This window comes from Crotalus tigris, unplaced genomic scaffold (genome assembly GCF_016545835.1).
Source record: "Crotalus tigris isolate CLP2741 ecotype Arizona unplaced genomic scaffold, ASM1654583v1 scf7180000017573.2180621, whole genome shotgun sequence".
NCBI lineage: Eukaryota > Metazoa > Chordata > Lepidosauria > Squamata > Viperidae > Crotalus > Crotalus tigris.
Window position 1 is genome coordinate 1,490,272 of NW_024096483.1, and position 26,913 is coordinate 1,517,184.

General features: G+C 39.6%; 1 protein-coding gene across 4 annotated transcripts in view; it reads right to left on the reverse strand.

Annotated features, from left to right (window-relative positions):
* Nucleotides 1–874: 874 nt before the first annotated feature.
* The window catches only part of LNX2 (ligand of numb-protein X 2), an 82,087-nt gene continuing 56,048 nt past the window's right edge, over nucleotides 875–26,913 (reverse strand). For 2 of the 4 annotated variants that reach the window (XM_039356734.1, XM_039356744.1), the window contains exons 2-10: nucleotides 18,839–19,310; nucleotides 14,036–14,283; nucleotides 12,189–12,388; nucleotides 8,806–9,174; nucleotides 7,317–7,460; nucleotides 5,867–6,044; nucleotides 5,280–5,511; nucleotides 3,990–4,148; nucleotides 2,069–2,204 (exon numbers count right to left, since the gene is read on the reverse strand). In XM_039356734.1, the coding sequence (XP_039212668.1) occupies nucleotides 2,069–2,204; nucleotides 3,990–4,148; nucleotides 5,280–5,511; nucleotides 5,867–6,044; nucleotides 7,317–7,460; nucleotides 8,806–9,174; nucleotides 12,189–12,388; nucleotides 14,036–14,283; nucleotides 18,839–19,233 (2,061 nt within the window). In that variant the 5' untranslated portion in view covers nucleotides 19,234–19,310. Of the gene's footprint in view, nucleotides 2,205–3,989; nucleotides 4,149–5,279; nucleotides 5,512–5,866; nucleotides 6,045–7,316; nucleotides 7,461–8,805; nucleotides 9,175–12,188; nucleotides 12,389–14,035; nucleotides 14,284–18,838; nucleotides 19,311–26,913 lie in introns of those variants that run through there. The other 2 variants (XM_039356753.1, XM_039356762.1) reach the window with 2 other exon arrangements.

Below are 26,913 nucleotides of genomic sequence, written 5' to 3' on the forward strand. Positions count from 1 at the left end.
TCATGATAGATTTGTATATTGAGACCTTTCAATGAAATTCAGTTCAATGGCCAGAAATGTAAGGTTTTGCAGTTAAGGAGGAAAAAAAACCAGATGCACAAGTACAATGCAGGTGGTATTTGTTTTGAAAGTAGTATTGGTGAGAAGGATGTCTTGGTGTCCTGATAAACCACAGATTAAGCAAGAGCCAGCAATGCGCTGCAACTGCCCAAAGAGCCATTGCAACCTTAGGCTATGCCAACAAAGGTATAATCTTGAGATTGTAGGAAATGACACTATGTGCTGGCCTGACCAGATTACGTATGACTAATGCATTTGGCAGACACAGTACAGGAATTGGAAAGAAGGCAGAGAAGAACAAGAGATGAAGAGGGGTTTGGCAATTAGATCCTATCAAGAACAATTAAAAGGGCAGGGGATGTTTATCCTAAAGAAGATAAGGCTAAGGGGAGACACAAAAATTTATAATGCCAGAAGACCTAACACAGGGAAGAAGATGTACATTTATTCCTCATAGTGCCTGAGACAAGAACTAACAGGTGGAAGCGTCACAAAGAGAGATCCAAATTTAAAATTAGGAAGAATATCCTAATTGTGACAGCTATCAAGCAGTGGAACAGCCTGATTCTTGGAGTTATGAGCGCTCCATCTCTAGAGGGTCTCAAACAATATTCATTTTAGATAGCCTAGAAGACCTCCAAGTTCCCTTCCTGCCCTATTATTTTATGAATCTTGAAAGTCAAGGAATGGGTGAGCCAAGCTTCTTGTGGCAAAAAGTTCTATTGTACCTATGCCTTGTTCAATGATGATGCAAAATACACAATGAAGACTTAATGGAGGAATAAATTATGCAAAACAGAAAATGCAGACATAATGGCAAGTTCTCATAATTTATTTAGATTACAGGATTTGGAATTATCACAAAAGATACCTGCTTGTAAAAAGCACATAATATGCAATAGAATGTGCACTGCTCTGCATCTGATGCTGCTTTCATAGGTTGGTCATGCATCAGTGCATGCCTTAGATAATAATACTGATGCAGTTTCAGCCTTCGGGCAACTATTTATGCTACAAGGGAATCACGTGGAGGGGATTCTTACAAGCTACTGCCATGCTTCACATGAAACATGAGCTTGCTGATTACATGTAGCCAGGGACAAATTGGTACACTATAATTATGATGCCATAAATACTTTTGTTGGACAATGGCCAATAACCATTTTCTTTCTTTCCACCACTCCCTGCTCTCCAATGCATTTGATGATAGAATTAGAATACCAACTGTATCCTTGGGGCAGTGGGCCTTCTTATGGGTTAAGATTATTACATGGAGCATGTGCTACATGGAGCTACTTCCTGCAGCTTCTATGTGGCAGCCATAGCACAAAGAATTGCTCAGGCTCTCATATAAACAGAATCATACTGAAATGTAGTAAAAATATGTAGAAGTTAATCTACTAAATGTTAATGCAGCAACACATTTTAACAATTGAAAAAGATGGTTTCAGATGTGCCTTCCGTGAACAAAGCTGAAAACTTAAATAGAAAGCACCTTACAAAATAACCATCTCTTGTGTAGGAGGCTTTACATGTCAATTGTTAACCTACTGTCTTTAGGTTATACATCAGTATTTAACAATGCAGAGATCAATCTAGCAGATAGCTAACATGCCAGCATGTTGGCACCTAGGCTAGGTACAATCCTGCCCCCACTACAATTACTGGAATAGTTGACCTCCTTAAGCCAACCAAGAAACTGAAGTGTATGCACATGGATACTGCAATGACATAATGATGGAAAATAAAATAATAATAAAGAAAACTTGATAGAAACGGCTACTTTAGGATGGGAAGAACAACACAGTACAGTTAAAAATCTTCCTTTCCCACACACATCCTGTTCACACATATTTGTCAGATATGAAGGTAGCGATTTTTGGCCCAGCTTATTACCAGCTGCATTAGTAGAAAAGAAGGGAAAAAAAACAGCTTTGCCTGAAAAAGTCGAGCCAGCTATTAAAAAAAAAAAAGCTGCTTCAACCAATGTATATATGTTCTTTGCATGTTATACAAGACTTCCTGGCCAGCAGATAACAGTCAATGTTACTTTATTTCTTTGTTCCTTCAACATAGGAACCAGCGCTGAATGGCTCATACCCATGGTTGAAAGTCCATTGACAGCAACAATCATATCACCACATCTACGGAGAGAAACAAATGAGGATTAGTAAGTTGCACAACCCACATACTGCAGGAAATGACTTCTCTGAGTTTGAACAACCAATTCTTAGATGCCTCTGTTTAGATATAATGCAAAACTAGACATGACACCATTTTAGTTGCAATGGTTATGTTAACTGACTGATATATACTTGTAAAAAAGAATCATTCCAAAGCATTTTGTTTTACATTAAATACACATCCTACAGCAAATGCAATCTCCGTCCTTACCACAAAGGGGTATGTCTCTTTGAAAGTTATGCTGGTAATTCAGATTGAAAAAGTAACGATTAAATTCAAATAATTTTGAATTTTTATTTCTATTGCCTGATTAATTGAGAACACTTCAGTTAATGGAACAATTTATGGTAGCTTCACTAAAGAGCATAACTATGGAAAATATCTGGAAAGGCAGAAAACATTCAGCTTAGCATTTAAAATTGTGAAAAAAAAAAGGAATGTGGAGTGATTTGGTGGGCAATGGATTTGTTGGTTTGTGGCAGAATTTGAAGGACATCAAATTGGAAAAATGATCCAGATCCTCCTGGGGAAGTTGGAGTCAGATGTTCACCAGCAAGATTGCTGTGAAGAATTTACCAAGTATTTGTTAGTTAAAGTATTTGCTAAAAGTTGAACTCTAGCCTTGAAGCAGGTGCCATGAAGGTAAATGAGGCTCAGTCTGGTTTGGTTATCTGGGAGGAATTTGATCCTGTTCGTGTATAGCAGTGGTTCTCAACCTTTTTAATGCCGCGACCCCCCAACCAGTCGTAAGTCGAGGACTACTCAACCGGTCGTAAGTTGAGGATTACTCAACTGGTGCAGCACCGTTTGCAGAATGGGACTTTTGGCGGGCTCAGCAGGGCAGAGACAGCCTGGACAATTCCTATTGGCTTTTGAAAGCCAATAGAATTAGACTCTATTCAAGAGAGTCTATTCTATTGGCTTTCAAAAGCCAATAGAATAAAAGGGAGTAGCACAGCTAAGGACAAGGGGAAAAAAATGGTGGACTGCATTGTTTGGCGACCCCTGTGAAATGGTCGTTCGACCCCAAATGGGGTCCCGACCCACAGGTTGAGAACCACTGGTGTACAGGGTTCTTAGAACTTTACACTAGGATCCCTGTTCCTCCCAGAAGGTGACATGCAGTTAGGATCTGGCAATGGGAATGAAGGAGTGGTCCTGCCAGTTTTGAAGGAGGAACTGATTCATTCCCTTCTAAAAAAAAAAAAAGCCATTATGGAACTCAACCAGGTAGACAACTTCTGTCCTGTTTCCAACCTTCCCTTTCTGCTGAAAAACAGCAAAATAGTCCCAACTCATGGTCACAAGGCCATGGAACACCGCAACTGGTTGTACATGCAAACAAGTTGCCAACCAGCCCAATTGTGATTATGTGACTGCAAGAGGGGGCAGCAGTCATAAGTAGCTTTGAATGACTATTAATGCCAGTTGTAAATAGAAGACTAATTTGAGAACACTGTAAATCAAACTCCCTGCTCAGTGCAGGATCTGTACTTTACAAAGAACTACTTCTCATACGCAAAGTACACACATTTCATATTGTCTTGAGTACTGTTTCTCAACCGTGGCAACTTTAAGATGTGTGAACTTCAATTCCCAGGATTTGGGAAGTTGAAGTCCATACATCTTAACGCTACCAAGATTAAGAAACAGTGGACTTGAGAATGAATCTGCAGTATCAACTGTAAGCCCTGATGACTTCCTTATCTTGATAAAATTGATAAAAAACAAAAAAGAAGCCTTACTTGAGTCTTCCATCAAAATATGCTGGTGTTCCTAGAACAATTGTTTTAATGAAAAAAGGCTGGTTTGTGTGATTTTCCTCGTAGCCACCAACAATGCTAAATCCCCAGCTGGCTAGATTGCTCCTTCTTAATACAACATCATGGTAACTGTGTAGGCAGCTGTGGAAAAAAAGGCAAGGAGTTGTAAAATCTATTAAACAAATCCGTTAGACCTCTAACAAATCTATAGTAGCTCTTTCAGGCTTGCCTGTATACAATGAATTAATATTTTTTAAATAATTAATACAGTAATTACTCAGTAAGATACATTTCTAAACAAAAACTCTTCTTTCCCTGAAGTGTGTGGCACACCTTTTAAATATCCAGGCAAAATATTAAGTCAACTGACCTCATACCCAACCTGGGTCAATGTTCTATGAGATCAAGAATGCTGATGCTTACAGAGTAACTAATTTTTGGAAAACCTTGGGAAAAGTAACCTGAGGTTGTCAAGGGGGCAGATACATTTAAAACATAAAATAGCAAATAATAAATATATGACAAATCACTTTTATAGGTCCTTTTAAAATGGACTCCTTTTTTACCAAACAGGGCCTGCTTCTTTGTTTTGTTGGTTTTGGTTTTCACAAAGAAACTATGGGTTAATCCTGATATTGTGAGAGAAATGCTAAAAAGAGTACCACTCTACAAATCACTTACCTTTATAGAAACATTATTAAAAATTACAATAATGTCTTCTATTTTTAACACACTATACCAGTGGTGGCAAACCTATGGTACGGGTGCCAGAGGTGGCACTCAGAACCCTCTCTGTGGGCACGTGCGCCATCGCCCTAGTCCAAGGCCTCCGCCGCGGTGTGCAAAAAAAAAAAAAAAAAAGGTCCAATCAATCAGTCAATTTCAACTTCTCGTGGGAAAAAAAAGATCTTGCAAAGTTGGAATTGACTGATTGAACTTTTTAGTCCCACCCAGTCTGCCGTTATCACCGCAGCCACGCCCACCCAATGGGCCACACCCACCCAATGGGCCACACCCACCCAATGGGCCACACCCACCCAATGGGCCATACCCACCCGGCACCTGACGATGCATAAGTAGGTTTTGGGTTGCAGTTTGGGCACTCGGTCTCTAAAAGGTTCGCCATCACGGCACTATACTGTAAGAGAATGGCATACACAGGACTTACAAAGAGCTTCTAAGGCTGAGCACAGAAGACAGCTTGATTCTTCAATCCGGCTCAGAAAAAAAATGCAGAAGCTATAGAGAGGAGGAAGATGAAATTACTCATACCTTGGAAGTCCTAACCACATGACCCAAGATGGCGACCAGCTAGCATCATATTCATTCTCACTAATGGTGCTCGGCTGCTCATCATTTGCTTGGGGCTGTTCTTCTGCAATCTGGACCTCTAGAGCCTTCAGAGCAACGACCGAGGAAGCAGCACTGGCTTTGAGCATAGCCACAGCCTCACTGTGACTCAGATTGGTCAGATCAATGCCATTAATATTCATCAACACATCACCTGGATAAAAACAAACAAGAGATCCTGTTGAGATGATATTCCATTGCAAATGCACCCCACTAAGTTGTTATTTTCTGTGGTTATCTAACAACAGGATGTCATGTATGTACAAATGCAGGGGACATGTGGTAGCTTGCGTCATGCCTGACAGAACTATAATGTCTGCTATTTCTAGGCTTCAATTTCAGCGACTCCTGTAAACCAGCATTTTTCAATCAGCCTGGTATGCTGAAAAGGGGCAGTCCTTCCTTCCTTCCTTCCTTCCTTCCTTCCTTCCTTCCTTCCTTCCTTCCTTCCTTCCTTCCTTCCTTCCTTCCTTCCAACAGACTGGCTCAATACTGCCTTCCAATTTTACCTCTTTTGATCCTGCCATCTCTTGCAAGACAGCCGTGAGGTTGTACACTTGTAACAAATATTGGCAATTCCCCACTTTTGCTGCCTCGACCTCCTGCTACTGTCATGCCAAGGGACTCATGGGGCTCTTTCTTCACTGTGATGTGCTTCTCTTGACAAGTCACACATTGTGAGAGGTCCTACAAAAAAGAATAAGAGTTTACATTTCACTTGGGTTAAATCTGAAGGAGGGGAGTCAAATTATCTGCACATACAGATGCTGATGTGGAACAAATACTTTGCCAGCATCCATTAACTATAGTTCAACAATTTTTAATTATTTAAATATGCTTACAAAAAGTATGCACTATGGGAGACTGCATTTTAAAATATATTTCATACCTAAAGGAATACATTAAGGATAATAGTTTAAAAACTGGATATATTAGAGTTGTTCACCACACAACTGTTATTAAAGTTGAGTATATCAATGCAAATGGATTTCTTTAAAAACATTTTACAAGTAAACTACTGCCACAGTGATACTGACAGATCTTTCATTAAAAGCCTCTCATAACCATTTAAAAGACAGTCATTTCCCCCCCAAAGACTTAAATGCCCATCCACAAATCTTCTTACAAATACAAAATATTGGTATTCTCCCTAATCACTCTCTATGATCTAAAAATCTTTTTTTTTTCTGTTTGGATTGCATAACAATACAATATATCCAATTTTGGGAAGGGAGAATATGTGTGTGTATTTGGAGGTAGTACTTAGGCTCATATCCTTTTGGATCTGAATGTACATTTTCAAGTTGAGAAATTATGTAATGGGAGGTGGCACATTCCTGTTTGTTCTGCTGGGATATTTTAAGTGCCTGTCCTTTTTTAGAGGAGAATATTTTCAATCATAAAGATTAACAGATGACTGTGGGAATAGCTATGCTATCCAGCAGAGGGTGCATTTTTCCAACTTCCTAGACATCCAACCATACAACATGTTTAATCTTAACAGCAATCAACACTATAGAGGTAAGGGGTAACTTCTGTTTTTTCATTTTTTTTCTCCTTAATTTCCCAATTTTGGGTTCATTCCATTTTAGTTTTCAATTTCTTAAAAGGAGTACACATAATTTTTTTTCATGTCCTAGTATACATTTCCCTTTAGTATACATATTTTATATATTGGTTTGCTTAATACCTGCATTTTTTTAAAAAAAAAACAGTTCCCTAATACATTACTTTTTATATATTATTTTCATTCATACATTAAATTTTGTATGGATATTCCCTCCCATATGGATTTCAGTACCTAGTTAACTGGAAAACTGTATTAAGAATTCAGTAAAAATATAAACACTGAAATGCACTGAATGCATTTCAATTCATTTATTTGTTTTTAGGAAATACAGAGGTAAATTTACATTAGAATATAAATTTAAATAATAACTTGTCCATTCCCAAACTTACTTTATGTGGGCTTGGCCTGTTGCTGTGATACAGTTGATAGGATTGATGATGGCTGGTGAGATGTGTTCCCCCATCTCTGAGAATGCTTATAATTTGGGACTTTGTAGGCCTTGAAATGGTTAAGTTCACCCTCTCGCCACTGGCCTGCAGATTCACATGAAACATGAATAGAGGATTGGGGCATAAATACTGGCTACCTCAGAGAGCAAAGAATAGTCAAAATACAGGTAGTCTTTGTTAAACTTAGCTACTGTTTGAAGTTACAACAAACCCACCAAAAGCCATTTAAGACCAGTTCTGGAATTCCATTAGCTGCACGACACACACACACACACACACACACACACACACACACACACACACACACACACCATGGTCACATGACTGCATTTCAGGTGCTTGGCAACCAGCTCACCTTTATGGCTAATTCAACACCCCTCAGTCATGTGACCATGATTCACAATGTTTTTTTCTGGTTTCTGGCGGTTTTTGTTTGGTTCCTGGGAATACATGCCCATAGAAGTACACAGATTCATTAAACGACTGTAGCATTTACTTAACAACTTCTGCAAAAAAACTCATAAACTTTGTGCAGTCATGCGGGTGCCTCAACTTATGACATCATAATTTACGATGGAAATTCTGGGGCCGGTTATGGACATAAGTCGAGGACTACCTGATTTCTAATCAAAAAGCAGCCATGAAGACTACATTGTACATATGAAGGAAATCAACACTTTCCCTGAGGACCTAATACTGGTTATACTCTATTTTCACCACCTAATAAAACAATCCATCTTCTGGCACGGCAGAGGATTAGATCAGTCACTTTGCCAACACCCGATTTCACTATCCTCAGCTCTGGGTGCTCAAACAGAGCTCTTGCTGGTTGCTATCTCAGAAATTAAATTAGCGAGAAACGGAAAAACATATCAAGTAACGTTTACTCATCCACTGAATCTAAACCCCAATGGCTGAGCAGAAGAAGCCAAGGGGATGCCAGGGTATTGTTTCATGACTAGTTTCAAGTGGCCCACAAAAAGCTCCTCAACTTTACCCTGTAGGGGAAAAGTGGGGGGGGGGAAGGTCTTAGAAAACAGTGCTATATAGTTAATAGGGTTGTTTCTTGAGCACTGAAAACACAACTTTAAGGAGTTGCTGGCAGGTGCTACATGCCATATGCCTTCTGACACACCTTCTCCCCCCTGAATCTGCAATGCTACACCACCCTATTTATTCTTGTAGGGGAGATCTCTCTAATAATCATTCAGTATAGAGTGTTCATCTATTTATGCATCTGTTAGTAAGGTTTCACTGGAGTGCAACTTAGGGCATCAACATCCATGTTTTTTAGAAGGCTGGTCTTCCTTAATCTGACAACTTGTAGGTATATTAAGGCAAGAAACCCCACTATTCCCAACCACCATGGTCCAGCTTGGGAAAAGCACAGTACACAAAAGGGAGTGAATCCTCCGCCACAGGACTTTACCTGAATAATATGAGCAGCCAGTTCAGGTGTGCCGTGCTTCAGGTCATGCCCATTGATAGCCAACACCTTGTCATTGCTACAGAGTCGGCCATCCTGAGCAGCCAACCCCCCTTCCAGAAGGTCAAGAATAAATACTCCTGGCTCATCTGTCCTGCGCACCAGCTTAATGCCAAGCTGTTCACTGGAGTCTCGCTTGTGCAAGGTCAGATGGAAGCTATCGTCTCGCTGGGGAGGGCTATCACTATGATTGTGTGTTCGGCTTACAAATCGTCTCTCTCGGAGGACCGTGAGATGCAGCGATGTACAGGGCTGGGAAAGGATGGCCCTGGCATGGTTGTGAGACACGTTACTGATGTCAAAGTTATTCACCTGAAAGAAAAGAAGCAGGAAATATATGTCGGACCTGTGACAATTTGCCCCTATTCAATGTTCCAGATGGGCATCTGTTTCCAGGAGATGCCATATATTTCTATACCCTTTTTGGTTCCCATTTCCTAGCTTCTCTGTCTGTTCCTACAATAATCAGCATGACTACATTTAGGTCAAGTATTTTGCATTTCTGGAAGTTTTCCTACTATTTTTTCTGCCTGAAAGGTGCTGTTCTGAGTGCACAAGGTTAAGCTTTTAGAGAATGAGTAAGCTATTAATATACAGAATTCACACTTTGTAAAATTGGAGCCAAATGTACTGAACATTTTTCACAAATATTCTTGGCAATTTCAAGAGTAACCTTTGGGGAATTTTTCCTTTTGCACTTAGGAAGATCTTTTGAAAACGTCTTCATATTTACCTATATTAGTCTGCTTTTACCATTACTGATAGCCAGGAAGGATGCCTAGAGTTAATGGTACACTCTGTATAATGTATTATTCTATTCTTATCAGCCTTCCTCAACTTTGCGCCTCCCAGAGATATTGCACTACGATTCCCCAGTTACATCAGACTGGGGGGAGCTTGTGCTACATGATAAGGAAGGAAAATAAAGAAGAAACCTGAAGGAAAAAGCCTGAAACAGCAGAAAGAAAGAAGGTGTAGTATCACTTAATAGGATGAAAAAGATCAATCCAAAATCTAAACTGCTAAATGTGTTAACACCTTATGATTAGAATAATCACTGGGACTCAAACAACTGTTTCCTTTTCACATTCTGTGTGAAATAGTTATTTGCCACATTCTTGAGTATTAGTAAAGGTGTAAAAAATATATTCTACTTCTTTTCCTTTTAATCTATTTTTCTCTCTTTTAACCCACAATGCACTTCAGTATTCCCAAGGCTGGTTATTTAAACTTTGTGATATAGTCTCCATTTCTCACTTTTCCTGCCAGTAGAGAGCATATTCTCAGATAACTGAAATTTGGGGGAAATTCTGCAAAATCCTTCTCAATTGCATGTTTATGAATTTTTAGTTAAACTTTAAAGAGAAATGAAGGAACAGAATTTACCAAAGTGAGATAATGATAGCTCATTGATATTGGTAATATTTGCATAACATAACAGAGAGATAGGGAATTCCAGAGTCACAAGAGTAACACCACATATAGAATAGCCCAAAGCATCCATTTTGCTAGAGAGAAGTTCCCAGAGGATGGGCTCCAGGACGAGTCCAAAAGCTCGGAAGAGTAAACCTCTGGTCCTGGTGGCCAACCCAGATTGGATCCTGCAACATTATCCTGGGACATGTATATTGGTCTTCATTCGTGAGTCACAATAAACATGGAAAGAAGATATATTCAGGAAATCCAAGTGAGTCTTTAGAAAGCAACTTTGGAATTCTTTCTTGCCTTGTAGCTCTTGTTTTCAGGCTCTGATTAGCTATTCTAGGCTAAACCTATGCACAAATATTGACTTCAAGGATGGTTCTGGAATGATTTTATGAAAGTTAAGGTAAATTCAGCAAGCAGAAAGTGCAAACCAATATATTTTCCAATGTTGCATTTGTATACTACTTCTCACACTCAAGCATTCTCATCAACCCAGAATATATACCTTGGATACACAGCTGAAACTGAATGATGCTTGGGTGACACCCTAATTCTTTTCCTATTCCAAGTAGGCACCTTAGACAGCATTCAATAGGAAAACATAAACATCCTATTATTCATCTCTCTCAAGCTATCAATTATTTTTGAGTATTTGAATTCTTAAAAGGACGGCTATCTTTGAATAAATTCGTTGAAACCTTCACTAGACATAAGAATATAAGGAAAGTCCAGATGGATCAGGCTGTAATCACACCAAGACAAATACTCTGTGTCACACAATGGCCAACTGGCCAACTTCTCTTCTGTTGGTACCAACTATATATATTTGGGAAGCTCACAAGACTAGACTGGAGGGTGATGTCCCTTTTCACTGCTGCTTTCCAACAACCAGTATTTAGAGTGTGCAGCCTACAGTTCAGCATCACTGATGTCTTATCTTCCACGATCCTGTCTAGTCCCCTTTAAAAAAAACTCAGTCTGAGGATCACTACCTAAATTCAAAAGGCCAAGAGAAGCAGCAGACATGCAACCAGCCCTGACACAATACCTATCAGTTTGGTGGGAGAAAATGCTCTGTGCAATGGTGCCATTCAGAAAGACAATCGCTGTGCCTTTGCCTTATCGTGCTTAAGACAAATTCTCTGGGGAAGGAAAAAGAAGGAACAGTACAGAAAGGAATTTGTTGGGGGAGGCAAGACTGGGCTTGAATTCATCCTTCCAATAGGTTATCAACCTGAGGAACTGATAACTGTAAAGTTCCATAATTGATTTCCTAAAACTCCAATAAGATTTTCCATCCTGCATGGCCCCTCTTTCACATATACAATGCAAGACCTAGTTCTAGTTTGAGAAGGCATGAACACACACAAAGGCAGCTCAAAACTCAGATTTTAATTTCATCTTAATCTCTTAGCATTTTTATGAAAAAGGAAGACATGAAATATGATTTGTACACTGGGGGTTGGAAGCAGAGAGCTTTAGAAATCAGCAACTGTAATTCATACTGGACCACTAAAACTGACATTGCTATAATTTCCAATGTATTATACAGAGGTCTACAGATAATGGAAGTATTTCATATCACTCACAAAAGAAGGAATAAGCAACCATCCTGATTTCCTTATTTTTTTGCTGAAACATATATTAAATATGAACTCCAGGGTATAAAAAAAATAAAATCCTGTTAAATCGAGAATAGAGCTACTGAAAAAGCTTATTCTCTTTGCTTGAGTTATGGCACATTCTGGCCATAAACTTATACATTAACTTTTATGCCAAATAGAAAATTCCAACATTGTGCCAGGAAATCATTAAATCTTTCTTGCTTACTCATCATCTAATATATAGCTGCACAATCTAGACACACCAGAGTTGAGAAGAATATATAATCAGATATATACCTGCAGTATTTGATCTCCAGCAAGGAGCCTTCCATCTCTGGCAATGATCCCGTCACGATAAACCTCTTGAATAACAATGTTGATCAAAGGTGTTTCATTGCCACCCACTATGCTAATTCCCAATTCAATGTAAGGATTGGATCGATGAATTTCAATGGTGGTGATCTCACCTTCCGGTAAACTTGATGGCTGATGGATTGCTGCCCAATTGGGAAAGAAGTCAATATGTACAAAGAAATATATTTTTCAATGCAACATGCTGCTAGATTAAAATAATAAAATAAAATAAAATCTGTTATATCATAAGTCAAAACAAATTAAAACCAAGCTTGCATGACTTTTTAATCAAACTCAAATTGATAGTAATTTGGCTAATGTGGGGGACACCTGAAAGAGGCTTCTAAGAAGGCTGCTAAAGTCCAAAACAGGCCTGCCATAACTACATGGCTAGCCAGAAGCAGTCCAGTAATTATCAGACTGCCGTTCAGCAGCTTGTGCTGGAGAACAAGAATCTCCAACTTTTATTTATTTATTTGTGTATCCAATTTATATGGCTGCCCATCTCACAAAGGCCTGGGAGGCATACAAACAAGGATATAAAAGAGCAAAGATATATAAAGACATATATATCTTTTTATATAGAGAGATATATAAAAAGAGTCACAATTAAAAAGTTTTAAAAAGTCATTAGGCACAGAAAGACAACATGTTAACAGCAATAATGGAGCCACTTCATTGGAGTTTTGGAAAATAAGTTTTCTAAGGTTTCATAAGGTTATGTGGGATAATCATGATGGAGTTTAAGGAAATGGTTTCACAACACGATGTATGTGAAAGCCAAATGAAAATTCATATTATTTGGTTTAGACAAATTTAAAATTGAAATAGCCACCAACTAAAACAGTGGTTCTCAACCTGTGCGTCGGGACCCCATTTGGGGTCGAACGACCATTTCACGGGGGTCGCCAAACAACGCAGTCCGCCATTTTTTCCCCTCTTTTCCTTAGCTGTGCTACTCCCTTTTATTCTATTGGCTTTTGAAAGCCAATAGAACAGACTCTCTTGAATAGAGTCTAATTCTATTGGCTTTCAAAAGCCAATAGGAATTGTCCAGGCTGTCTCTACCTTGCTGAGCCCGCCAAAAGTCCCATTCTGCAAACGGTGCTGCACCAGTTGAGTAGTCCTCGACTTACGACCGGTTGAGTAGTCCTCAACTTACGACTGGTTGGGGGGTCACGGCATTAAAAAGGTTGAGAACCACTGCACTAAAATGATATCAGAGCCGTTCATATGAATATATAAATAACACAATAGGTTAAAACTGATGTTGTGCATATGCAGCATGTCACTGGTGTAAATGCTTTTCGTTTTATAAAATATTGGTATAAATGCCAACATAGGCATGGAGCTCTCCAGATCCTGATGCTGAGCAAATTGTACCTCCCAAGTTTTGAAGATCAAAAACTGTTGTCACAATCATTCAACTGACTGTAACAAGAAAGCTGAGGCCAAATAGGACTTTTAAAAAAAGCCCTCCTGGTTATTGTTAACAGAAGCATTTGTTCTATGTAGCTCTAATTAATTCTCAAAGTTTCTATAAACAAAGTTTATAGAATACTTTTGGTTGTTTTAATGTTCTACCTTGCTGTTTATATTGATTGTAAGCTGCCTAGAGTCGCCTCTAGATGAGATGGGTAGCATGTAAGTTACATACATATACATAGATACAGTAGGAAAACAGGTTATTTGGTTGCAGGCCAGGATAAAATCTGATTTTAAGATTTCTTAAAGTTTACATTTTAAGGTGCACCGATCAAACCGAATACTAAAAAGAAAACTAAACTCACTCTCAGTTCCTATGTTCTCCTCAAAAGCAGGGTTATCAAGCCCAGACTCATCTGTCCACACCGAAACTGTCGCTGATGTCATGTTCTGCTCCATTGATGCCATTCCAGTCCCAGCATGCTCTGCTTCAGGTGACTGGGAGTCCAGATGATCTATCATGGCATTTTCATTTTCACTTTCGGTGGCTGCCTGCAATTTGCTGTTTATCCTTCTTTCCAAGGCAGCTCTTCGATTTGAAACCCCAGCACATCTAGAGAAGAAATGCTTCTATATTATCATAAAAACAGGGAACAGATGCTTGAAAAAAAAAATAACTATCTTTAGTCATATAAAGTAATGTAATATACACCCCACCATAGGATGCCGCTTGATCACCTCTGAATATTGATTGTGCTGAGTGGAAATGATGGGAGCTATAATTTTTAAAAATCTGACTATAACAGGAAGGCTTGTTGCTACAATATTGATATTGCACAGAGAACTAGCCAATGCCATGAACGTCCTTTGCATTCAGATCTTCCAAATTTCTTCACATATACAATTTTTTTATAGAGGTTCCAGACTCTGGAACTTCAGTTGAGCACTTGGTACCCTCTGAGCTTTGTTGTTTGTTTGCGGGGGTTTCATTCCCAACTTGATAGTATCATCAATGTGAGTGAGTATAGGGTTTGCTCCCTGTTACTGTTAAAAACAGAAAACAATGCCCTAAACAAGGAATTATCAAGGAAAAAACCACATCCAAAACTGGCAGGGCAAGCTACTGCATATTAACAGGGTGCAAATCTCACACTCAATCACACTGAAAATAATAATAATAATAATAATAATAATAATAATAATAATAAGTTGGAAGGGACCTTGGAGGCCATCTAGTCCAACCCCCTGCTCAGGCAGGAAACCCTATATCATTTTGGACAAATGGCTGTCCAGTCTCTTCTTAAAAACTTCCAGTGTTGGAGCATTCACCGCTTCTGGAGGCAGGCTGTTCCACTGGTTAATTGTTCTAACCATCAGGAAGTTTCTCTTTAGTTCTAGGTTGCTTCTCTCTTTGGTTAGTTTCCACCCATTGCTTCTTGTCCTGCCTTCAGGAGCTTTGGAGAATAGCTTCACTCCCTCTTCTTTGTGGCAGCCCCTGAGATATTGGAACACTGCTATATCATGTCCCCCCTCGCCCTTCTCTTCATTAAACTAGACATACCCAATTCCAGCAGCCGTTCCTTATATGCTTTAGCCTCCAGTCCCCAATCATCTTTGTTGCTCTTCTCTGTACTCTTTCTAGAGTCTCAACATCTTTTTTACATCGTGGTAATCAAAACTGGATGCAGTATTCCAAATTTGGCCTTACCAAAGCATTGTAAAGTGATGATGTTACCTAGCTGGGTAATGAAACCTCTATAAACAATAAAGCTCAGAAAGTACAAGGTCTCTACAGTTCAACCCTGAGCTACAAATATTCTCTTCTTTGGTGATTCCTATATGAAATGATTGCTGGTGGTCCACCAGTATTTGTTACTAAGAATGATTATGAGTACTTTCAGCACTCTTTCTTATTGCCATGATTTGCTTTTTTAAAAAAAGAAAGGAAAAACAAAAGTTAGAAAAATGATCTTGGTCTTAAGTTCAGAAAAGGTAAGTAACCTTCATAGGAATTCTGGTATAGCAGAAATGAAGAAGGGAAGGGAAGGGTCATATGTACATGCTTTTGACTATTCTGGCCAGCTGTAGATTTTGTTTTGTTTTCATTTTCTGTAAGTCAAGGAACTAACACAGTGGTGGCGAACCTATGACACGGGTGCCAGAGGCGGCACTCAGAGCCCTCTCTGTGGACACGTGCACCATCGCCCCAGTCCTAGGCCTTCAGCTGGGTTTTATAAAACCTTTTCACTTTAGGCATCCACTGCTGTGTGCAAAAAAAAAAAAAAAAAAAAAGGTTCAATCAGTAATTTCAACTTTTCGGGGAAAAAAAAAGATCTTGCAAAGTTAGAAGTGATTGATTGAACTTTTTAGTCCCACCCAGTCTGCTGTTACCACCACAGCCACGCCCACACAATGGGCCACGCCCACCCGGCACCCAACGGTGCATAAATGGGTTTTGAGTTGCAGTTTGGGCATTCAGTCTCTAAAAGGTTTGCCATCACTGAACTAATATATTACAAAAGAAGAAATCTTTGGCCTCGCATTTCGAAGAAATGAAGTCCTCAAAGCAATAAAAACATATTTAGTTGATTTCATAACTGCTCGGAACCAGAGCAAAATGACATTTGTGACATCACCACACAAACGTCCAAACCTATGTTCTGCATCAGATATCAAAACAAAAATACATAATGGTTCCATTTGCTCAATGACATCATTATGCGCTTGTCATTATTTCAGCATAATTTCTACCCATCACATTAGGTTGGGCAGGAGAGGACATACTCCAGATTTTATGTATTATGGAGTTAATGGAACCAAGAAGCATGCCTTTTCTGCACCTGCTCTCTGGAACACCCTACACCTGACGTTCAGCTGGCCCTGGCACTGCTTGCCTTTCAGATCTGGGTGTTTTCCCAGGCACGGGTTGGGAGAGTAATCAAGTCCATGCTATTGGTTGAATGGTGTGCTTGGGAATGTTGGCTGATTTGGGATTTTTTTTTAATTTTATATACATTATATTTATATATTTGAAGTCCTTTAGATGTCCAAAGTTGAATTAGCGAGATCTGTGGCGAACAACAATTACACTTTGCTGTGGATATGGTTAGCCGTCTTGACACCCAAAGGTTTTACTATATTATCTGTGATATTAATATATCACAGATCATTAAACTTATCAGTGTTCAGTGGGGACCTCAAATGGGCAGTTGGGGATTGTTCCTTCAAAGCTGAAATTGTATAATCAATTTATCATTTATTAGAGTTACGCATAACCAGTCCATTTATTTATAAAATTTACTTGCTACCATTTCTTGTATCCAACAACACTGGACCGCTACAGCATAAAAACATTGAAAAACATTAAAATCATCCACTGTAAAAAACATAGCAGATAAAAACATTTAACGGATACAATCACTGAGACAAGATGGCAAAGAAGAGAGTAATTGACTAAAATCTAATCCCACCTCCCTGACATCTCTGGTGTGAAGCTCCCCCATTGGGTGCTCAAGCCATCTGGCACAGCCAGTTCTTAAAGCTCTTATGAAATCTCAGGAGGCCAATCTCACCTCGGGGTAGACGTTCCAGAGGGTTAGGGTTAGCCATAGCAGAGATGGCTCTTCTTCTGGATCTTGCCAGTTGACATAACTTGGCTGACAGGATCCACAATATGCTCCCTCTACTGGTGCAGGTAGGGTGGGTCAGTCCCATCGGGATGACATAGTTCCTCACGTAGATTGGACCCATGCCATGCAGGGCTTTAACCTTGAATTGCACCTGGAAGCAGATCAGTAAGCAGTGCAGCTTTCGAAGCAGTGGTATAACATGGGCCAGTGTAGTGGCTCTAAGAATTGCTTGCACTGCTGCATTCTGTGCCATTATAGGCTTCCAGCTGTTCTTCAAGGGTAGAGCACATTCCAATAGACATTAGACATGAGATGATTAGGGCTTGTGTGACCTGAGAGGGTCAGGGACTCTTGATCCAGGAAAGGCTGCAATTTGCAGTTATGCAAAGGTTCTCCTAACCATAAATGCCACCTGTTCTTTGAACAGGGGTCATAAGTCCAGGAGAACCCCCAAGTTATAGATCAGGTCTGTCTGGGGTACTGCACCTCATCCAGAGGTAAAGATGTTAAAGTCCCAGTCCACATCTGACTAATTTGCCAAGCAAAATGTCTACCTTTTTTATCTTTTAGATTTATAACGCTGCCTTTCTTTGGAGTAATCAAACTTTCAAGCACAGTATCTGTTCCTCTATTTTTTTTCTGCTACAATTATGTACTAAGTTGGGCTGGGAGGCAATGAAGAGCCAAAAGTTAGGAAAGAAGGTTTTCTAGGAAGAGGACAATTAATACTGGATAGCAGTTTGATCAGATAGATGCTATAGTAGTAGCTAGCTCCAAGCAACTACGAACAATTATTCCATTTTTCCTGAACCTCCCAACACCTATTTCATATTTCACATTATCTTTAACCATCCCTTGAGTCCTATGAGAATTTTTTTCATGATTTATAAACAGCTTGTAGAGTAGAGATCTCTCTTTGTGTGGGCACCCTCATGGTTTGATACCACCTTGTTTATTACTTTGCAATCCAGAGCATGATACTGTCACCGATTTTTACTCCAGAAAAATAGGATTTTACTTATCTTTGACAGGAAAGGGTCAAAAGAGAAAGAAAAATGAGAATAATTTAATTTAATTAATTGATGTGCTTCATTGGTTGTTTAAAAGATAGGAGAGCAAATTCAAGTAGACTAGCTCCATTATTCTCCCTATTAACCACATTTTGGAGGGCCAATTCTGTTAGAGAATCTTTTCTATGTCTACATTTCAGACAATCAAAAGGAAGAGAGAAAGATTCTTCCTTATCACATGATTTTTCACCCAAACAGAATGCATACATAGGGCTAGACAGCTGTAAAACATCAACAGTCCTAGAGATAGTTTCACCCTCCTTTCATTTTGCTTTATTAAGAAGCACAAGGCTGATCTTCCGCCATTCATTTATCATCACCTTTAAATAATATCCAAAGAGGAGACAGAATGGGAAGGAAACAAACTATATGAAGGCAGGCAGGCAGGCAGGCAGGCAGGCAGGCAGGCAGGCAAGTAGCATATAATTATAATAATAAAGTTGATTAGGCGCATTCTCTCACTATTTACCTGTTTTTCAGGTGTGCTTCCAGGTCACATCTCTGCATTACCTCTTCGCACACTGAAGTAAAGGGACACAGCACCAAGAGCTTGTCAAGCAGTTTGTGAACAAGGATGCTAGATTTTTTGCACAATTTAAAATGGAGCCTTTTGCGATCTAAGGGACAGAAATCCTTCTCTTGCAAAAAGTTTCGTAGGCACTTATAGCAGAATGTGTGACCACAAGGCGTGTCTAATGGCTGTAGCAAGGGCTGAAGGCAAATATGGCAAACCAAATCATCGTCCACCTCGTTCTGATAATTGTACAAGTGATTCTCTCTTGTCCAGTGCTGCTGGCCACATTCAAAGCAGAGTGGGTTCAGGTTCTGTTCCGTTGAGACCATCTCTTCGTTTGACGTGCCCATTGTATGGCAAATTGGGTCAGTTCTTTTTTTCAGTAGAGATCTTGCTTGTAAAGGTCCTTTAGTAAAGAGTCATTACTCTGAAATGTACACAAATATACAATGACTGACGCAAAAACCAGCTGCTAAAGCTAAGGTGAACCATAATACTGAAAACATAACACAGGAAGCAACTTCATGCTTTTGGGATGTCTATATCACATGACTAAAAATTGGCCATATGCAGGAAAAGGGGAGGGGAGGTGACAGGAAGCACATTGATTTTCCTTTGAAGCTTTGTGGCATTTAATTCTCTTGCTAACTGCTCATCCCCAACAAGTTCCTTCCTTAAAAGAGGCAGCCAAGATTTTAGCATACACAAATGTATATAAGTTCTAAATCATAATTCAGTCTTATGGGCTTTAGCACTCTGAATCACTGATGGTCAACTATAACTAGTAGAATATCCTAAGTACTAATCCTGACTTTCTTGGGAATGTTAATTAACTTATTATGCATTTTTTGTTCCTTCTCTGAATCTCTGTATATGCAGGTAATTCTTCCTGCCAATGCTGTATATGGAAATAAATATATAGCACTATCTGCTCTTTTCCCACAACCAAACATTTTCTAAGGTGGCATACTTTTATTATGGACTTTTTGACCATAAGTGAAAAAAACAGCTGGAGCACTTAGTACATAATAATTCTTTTTTTTTAAAAAAAAGTGCAAAATCAAGGTTCCCATTGTTCAGTAAAGTTAAAAAGGCCCCATTAATCAATCCTTCCCTTTAAAGCTATAGGAAAGTGACACATGTCCTTTTCTTTCCACTTTTAGGATTGCTGTCCAACTAAACAGGCTGCATATCAGGAGTCAAATGCTTACAAGAAAAGTTTACATTGTCTGCTGATCTCAGTAGTGGAATATTAATAGTTAGAAGGTGTTTGTATCTTTATAAACACTTCAAAAAAACCCTATCTTACTAGATGAATTATTGTGCAAATACTTTAATCTTTAACTGATCTACAATGTATTCTTGTTCATTATTTCTCCCAGATTACATGAAAACCAAAGGCAGTCATACTGACCCAAAATTCAGAAACTATATTAGGCTGTACCTTCATTATTGCAGACCAATTAATGGTTTACAAAACAATATGCAAACTTCTGTATTTCTAAGAATTCTTTATGAAAAAAAATCTGAAAAATCCAAGAAAAGGTGCACTGCATATGCTAAATTGTGCTTATTGTCACCTCTTACAGCCTTTTGGTCAAGTTTTGGCATTTACTTTTACCATATCTTTCTTTTGGTAGGGGAACAATACCAGTATTCTTCCAATTCCCAGATGTAATCTTAACACACACATTAAACAAGTTCCACAGCTTCCTCATAAACAACTGTTATATTTTTCTTCTTACACCTTTTACATCTGCAGCCTTACTATTTTCCATCATTCTTACAACTTTTATGAACCCTGTTCATCATCTTTGCACACTAATATTTATATTTCCATACAGTTTGCTAGATGTTTTATCTTCTTGTTTAGAGTTATTTATCCAATTCCAAAACAAGTTTTATTTCCACCAAAATCATTCTATATTCTCCCTCCCTCCCTCCCCCTCCCACTCCAGTACCCTCTTCAATTACATTGTTTGCAGCTATTTTTTCCTTCTGGCACATACTGTGTGCCCAGAATATTATAGACCAGCATATATTACATCTTTATTCTGCTCTCATAATTACAATCAATTCTAGTCTCAACAATTTACATGCTAGAACTTTTGCATCATTCTCTTACATGCATGTTTCTCATCCACATGCTCCTTTGCTTCTTCATTTGATCAGACTATTTTTTTTACTCAGTCTACCCATTTCAGGGGGACATTGTAACATAATTATTTTTACTCTTTTCAAAATAACTTTCATATCCTCTCTAATTATCTCGTTTCCACTTATTACGTTCACTTCCATTTCATTTTGATACTTTTCATACATGACTCATATTTTCTTTTCTTGTGATCATTCAGCCTCCAATTTCTTTTTTCCTTTATTTTCCCCCAAAAATATGTTTCTGACATGACAAAGAAATTGTCTGTTTCAAATTCAGAATCTCTCACTATTCTTCATGAATATTCTCAAACTTTTTTCATAAAGCAAGCTAATCCACCACACTTTGTTTGCATTTATATTCATTCATTTTCATGCCTATATATGATAAAGTGATACTTAAAATATGTATTTGAAACAAACAAACCATTCCCATATTTTTGGGGCCACCAAATGGCCCAATCACTTTTTCTGAATCCTTTTGTCTCATCCCTACTCCTGTATTCACCTAGCAGCAACAGAACAACCAAGAGAATGGGCAGCCTAAACCACGGGTGTCAAACTCAATCATGTCACGTGTCGTATCATGACGTATTGCGACATTTTTTGCCTTTGTGGAGCTGAGGTGGGTGTGGCCTGCACATGATGCATCTGGCCTGCAGGCCGCCAGTTTGACACCCCTGTCCTAGACCCTTCCCTTTAATTCTATTCTAAATTTATTTACCTGCCTCTTATCCCTTTGATTCACAAAAACGAATACCTTGAAGAATGTGTAACCCAGTTAATAGCAAAGATGGTCCTCACCCTAGGTGGCAAGCTTGGGATGTTTCACTGCCTAGTTATTTGGCAGGGTTTATCCTAAGCAGTTGACAAACAGTTGATACCCATCTATCTCCCAAGCCTTTCATAATTAAAATAAAGGGAAGAGGAAATGGAAAAGAAAATGGGAATGAACAGAGAAATTGACAGATATGTAGGCTGCCTAACTAAAACATAGGATGAAGTCTGAGACAGGAAGACTGGGAAACATAGAAATAATTATTGATATGCTTTGAAAAAGAGAAAGAGAAATATAGTGATATTTCCTCTTTCCCGAATTATTTGGTCATTAGATTATCAACTTTCCCAAGCACTTAGTTTGGTATTCACAGAATCGCAGAGCTGGAAGTTGTCATTTAAGGCAGCCATCAAGTCCAACCTCCTATACAATGCAGAAATACAAAGTAAAGCATATGGCTGTCTATCTTGCCTTCAGAGCTTTTGAAATTTTACCCACCAACAAAAATGTAAGCTTTACTCTCCAACTCCAATTATAATTGTGACAACTTGGATTTACCCATGGTGTTGAATTGTTATTAATATTTAAAATTGTTATTCCCAATGAAAATATGGTGATGATTTTGTTTACTTTCATTTTTAGATGATATCAGAGGTTAATTATAACTCTTCACAAAAAGTCTGTTCTGTAACGGAGTCTGCAAATTGTGCAGTACTGTGATCAGTGCTTTTTATTTATTCATAAATGACACAGAGGTAGGAATGGAGCAGTTCCTCATGCAAACTTAAAAGGGATGGCAACAAAATTCTACATTAAGAAATTCTGTAATTCAAGGAATGGGCATAACAGGAGAAAATGCAATGGAATATTTAAAAAGTGCATATTATTTTACAAGGTGGTTTTTTTTAAAAAAAGCAAACTTAATTTCACATATAACTGATGGGACCTTGGTTTGAAATGATTAAACAAAAAAGGGATCTTTGAACCAACTGAATCTGCCATGATTTGCTTGGATCATTTATATTTTCATAATAAGGAGCAGTAAATTAATTTAACAAATCACCTACTTAGGCAAGTTGTATTTTTATTTTCTTCAAGCAATATTACTATGAAATAAAAGTAGTGGTAGTGCTCCAATATTTGTAGCAAAAGATACAGCACAATTTAGAGCAGTGGTTCTCAACCTTTTTAATGTCGCGACCGGTTGGGTAGTCAAGGACTACCCAACCGGTCGTAAGTCGAGGACTGCCCAACCAGACATAAGTCGAGGACTACCCAACCGGTCGTAAGTCGAGGACTTTCTCTGCCCGGGAGCGCCGTGCATGCGTGGTGCCGCCCCCTGCGCCGGCCGAGGCGTAGCTGGCAAGCGGCAGAGAGGGAGTAGGTCGACCACTGGCTGGGCCACTAGCTGGCCCAGCCCAAGGGAAGTAAGGCACCCGCCGGGCCCCACGCGCGCCAGCAACCCTCCCTGCGCCCGCTGGCCTCCCACCTCTGGCCCTCTTTTACTTACATTTTTAGTAGTTCCTCAGCAGGGAGGAGTGGAAACTTCCAGACAGCTCGCCTTCGCTGCAGACAACTTGCAGCACCGTTTGCAGAACGGGACTTTTGGCGGGCTCAGCAGGGCAGAGACAGCCTGGACAATTTCTATTGGCTTTTGAAAGCCAATAGAATTAGACTCTATTCAAGAGAGTCTATTCTATTGGCTTTCAAAAGCCAATAGAATAAAAGGGAGTAGCACAGCTAAGGAAAAGGAGGGAAAAATGGCGGACTGCGTTGTTTGGCGACCCCCGTGAAATGGTCATTCGACCCCAAATGGGGTCGCAACCCACAGGTTGAGAACGGCTGATTTAGAGTACAAGGATTTTATCTACAGAATCTAAGAAACACCATGCCTTTGGCACGTATCTTGGTTGTTGATCTGTTTGCACCTTTCCCTCTCATTCATCTTGGACAGGCAACATGGCTGTTAGAAACTTTTTCCTACATGTCTCAATAAAATTGAAAAAAACTTTTGAACTTTGAAATTTGGGATGTACTTTTCCATTCCAGCATGCTCTATGGTGTTTATTACTTTCCTCTATACCAGCAAACCCGGAATGGCCATTTCCTCTTCACCTAAAGCAGCTTGTCTAAATGGGAAATCGTATCACTAAATATTCTGAAATAGTTGCAGGAAACTGAAGGAATGTGGCTAACTGCATGTTTCCACAACTGAGGTTATTTTGAGGATATCTACAAACACCTGAACAATTGGTGGAAAAGACAGCATTGAGGGAGGAGTCTAATATGTTCTTTTCCTTTTCAGTTATATTTTAATCTTGTGAATGGGTTGTTTATTTCCTCTCTGCTGGGAATGCTCCAATTTAGACTCTCATCCCTACACTATGGGGAAAAATACAGACATTTCTTCCAGAACAAAATCTAGGTATCGCCAAACAATATGCTGCAATTTTAATGCCTAAATACTATGCTTCTTTTAAAAGTCTGTGTTTGCATCATATACTCAGAAAAAGAAAGACTAGAGTATTGCTTTATCTTTGACAATGGAAAAGTACATCCCAAATTTCAAAGTTCAAAAGGTTTATGAAGTTCTTATCTGCCCATTAATAGAAGACCTGTGAATTTAATCACTTTACATAAAACAAACAACAAAAAAGTCCTATTGAAAGTCATGTTAACTTATTGTGACCTATAGCAGAAATAATTCACATTTTTGTCTACAATAAAAGGACTACTTCTGGCATGAGTGGAATTGATTCCTTCAGTATTCATTGAATGAAATGTGTGTAATCTGCTGTCTTCCCATCTCTAATTTTGGCCAGCTTCATAATAATAATAATAATAATAAAAAATTGGAAGGGACCTTGGAGGTCATTTAGTCCAACTCCCTGTTCAGGCAGGAAACCCTATACCATTTTGGACAGATGGCTGTCCAGTCTCTTCTTAAAAACTTCCAGTGTTGGAGCATTCATCGCTTCTGGAGGCAGGTTGTTCCACTGGTTAATTGTTCTAGCTGTCAGGAAGTTTCTCCTTAGTTATAGATCAGTGGTGGCAAACCTATGGCACGCGTGCCAGAGGCGGCACTCAGAGCCCTCTCTGTGGGCATGCGTGCCACACCCTGAAGATGGCAACCGTCCCTCTTCAACCAGGCACCTTCTAACTCATCGAGGTCCCATGTGGCTGGATGCATCCCAGCACGGCTGGTTTCCCTCCCCTCCGTCCCATCCCTCCTGGCCTCGCACGCTCTCCTTTTCCCGGGCACGACCCACTGCATTGCCTCCTCAGCTGTCGGCTATCCGTCCAGCTCAGAGCGGCTTCTCTGAACTGCGGTGGTGGGCTGCGGAGCCCCAGAGCGCACTGGTTGAGGGGCCACCAGGCTGTGGCTGCTGACACTGTCGGCCCCCATGCGTTCGCTGGCCTCTGTGTGCGGGGGCCAATGGTGTTAGGCAGCCGCTGCCCCGGCCCCTGCCTCACCTTGTCCTGTGACAATGGCAACCCCGCCCTGCCTAGCCTTGCCTCACCCCGCAGGATGAGTCTCCTGCCCACCGCCCCATCTGCCAGAGACCTCCCGGATCTTCCCCAACCCTGCCCAGCCCCCACAGGCATCCCTCCCCAAGAGCAACATCGAGGTGACCATGCCCACCTTGGCCACACCCACCCAGTCTGCCATGACCACCATAGCCATGCCCACCTAGTGGGCCACCTGGCACCTGTTTGGGCACTCGGTCTCTAAAAGGTTCGCCATCACTGTTATTGGTTGCTTCTCTCCTTGATTAGTTTCCATGAACAAGGTAACTTTTTTTTCTTCCATTCAATTGTGTCCGATTGTTGGAGATAGCCTGGACAAATTCCAGCAGTTTTTTTTCAGAAGTGGGCTGAAGGAAAGTGACTAACCCAATCTTACATGCGATGGTGCAATGGTTAGAATGCATATTGCAGACTAACTCTGCCCAAAGCCTGGAGTTCGATTCTTACCGGCTCAAGGTTGATTCAGCTTTCCTTCTGAAGTCAGTAAATTGAGACCCAGATGGTTGGGGACAATATGCTGATATTTGTAAACCACTCAGAGTGCTATAAAGTACTATAAAGTTATATATAAGTCTAAGTGCTATTGCTATTAGATTTTTAGTTTTTTTTCATGTGACAAATGCATTGAGAGCTAGAGCTTCCCAGATCAGAATTTCCATTTGTGTTAAGAATCAGCTGCCACCTAACACCAATTCTAAGTAATGCAGAACAAGATATCTATTGGCTGTTGGAAAGGAAAGAAATTGAAAATTCAATGGGTAAATGCAGTGGGTATAAGGGATGTAGAGAGATGGTTTGGTGTTGTGGTTAAGGCATCAGACTAGAAATCAGACCAGGAATTCTAATCCTGCCTTAGGAAGGAAGTCAGCTGGGTGACCTTGGGCCAGTCAGCCCTAGGAAGAAGGAATCGGCAAGTCACTTCCAAAAAGGCTGCCAAAAAACATGCAGGAGATGTCACCAGGAACCAAAATGATTTTGAAGTATAACTTAACTTATAAGAGGGAACTGCACTCTTATATCAACTGCTTAAGGTGGCTTCATTTTAGTCTGCAGTAACTATTACCTTGACAACAATCATTCACAAATGTGAGAGACTGTGGGGAGGCTGGAAAGGAGAGAAAGGGAGAATAATAAGAACACTTAAGAGAGAAGGCAAATCCATCTGCATGAAGTCCACCCACATAAATTACAATTCTGACTTAGTGCCAAAAGACTTTGGGGGGGGGGAATGTTTCAAATCATTCAAGGCGACTTACTGTAAATGACTCTTGGTGACTCTTGCAGTCACCAGGTTTCTGTATTCATCCTCAAATTAGTGCTAAACATGTCTTGCTGAAGTTATTCTTGTTTTTTTTTTTAACTTGCCCAGTTACTTGGGGCTTGACAACTAATTTGTTTCCTAGTACAATCCAAAGTCTGATTATAAACGCTCTGTGGCTTGATTCTCAGTTTAATATTGTGTGTCACCCAGAGTAATGTGTATAACATGACTACAAGGGCTATAGAAATCCAATAAATACATCAATAAATCTATGGGGTCATCTTTTCTGAACAGAATCTGCCTATTCTG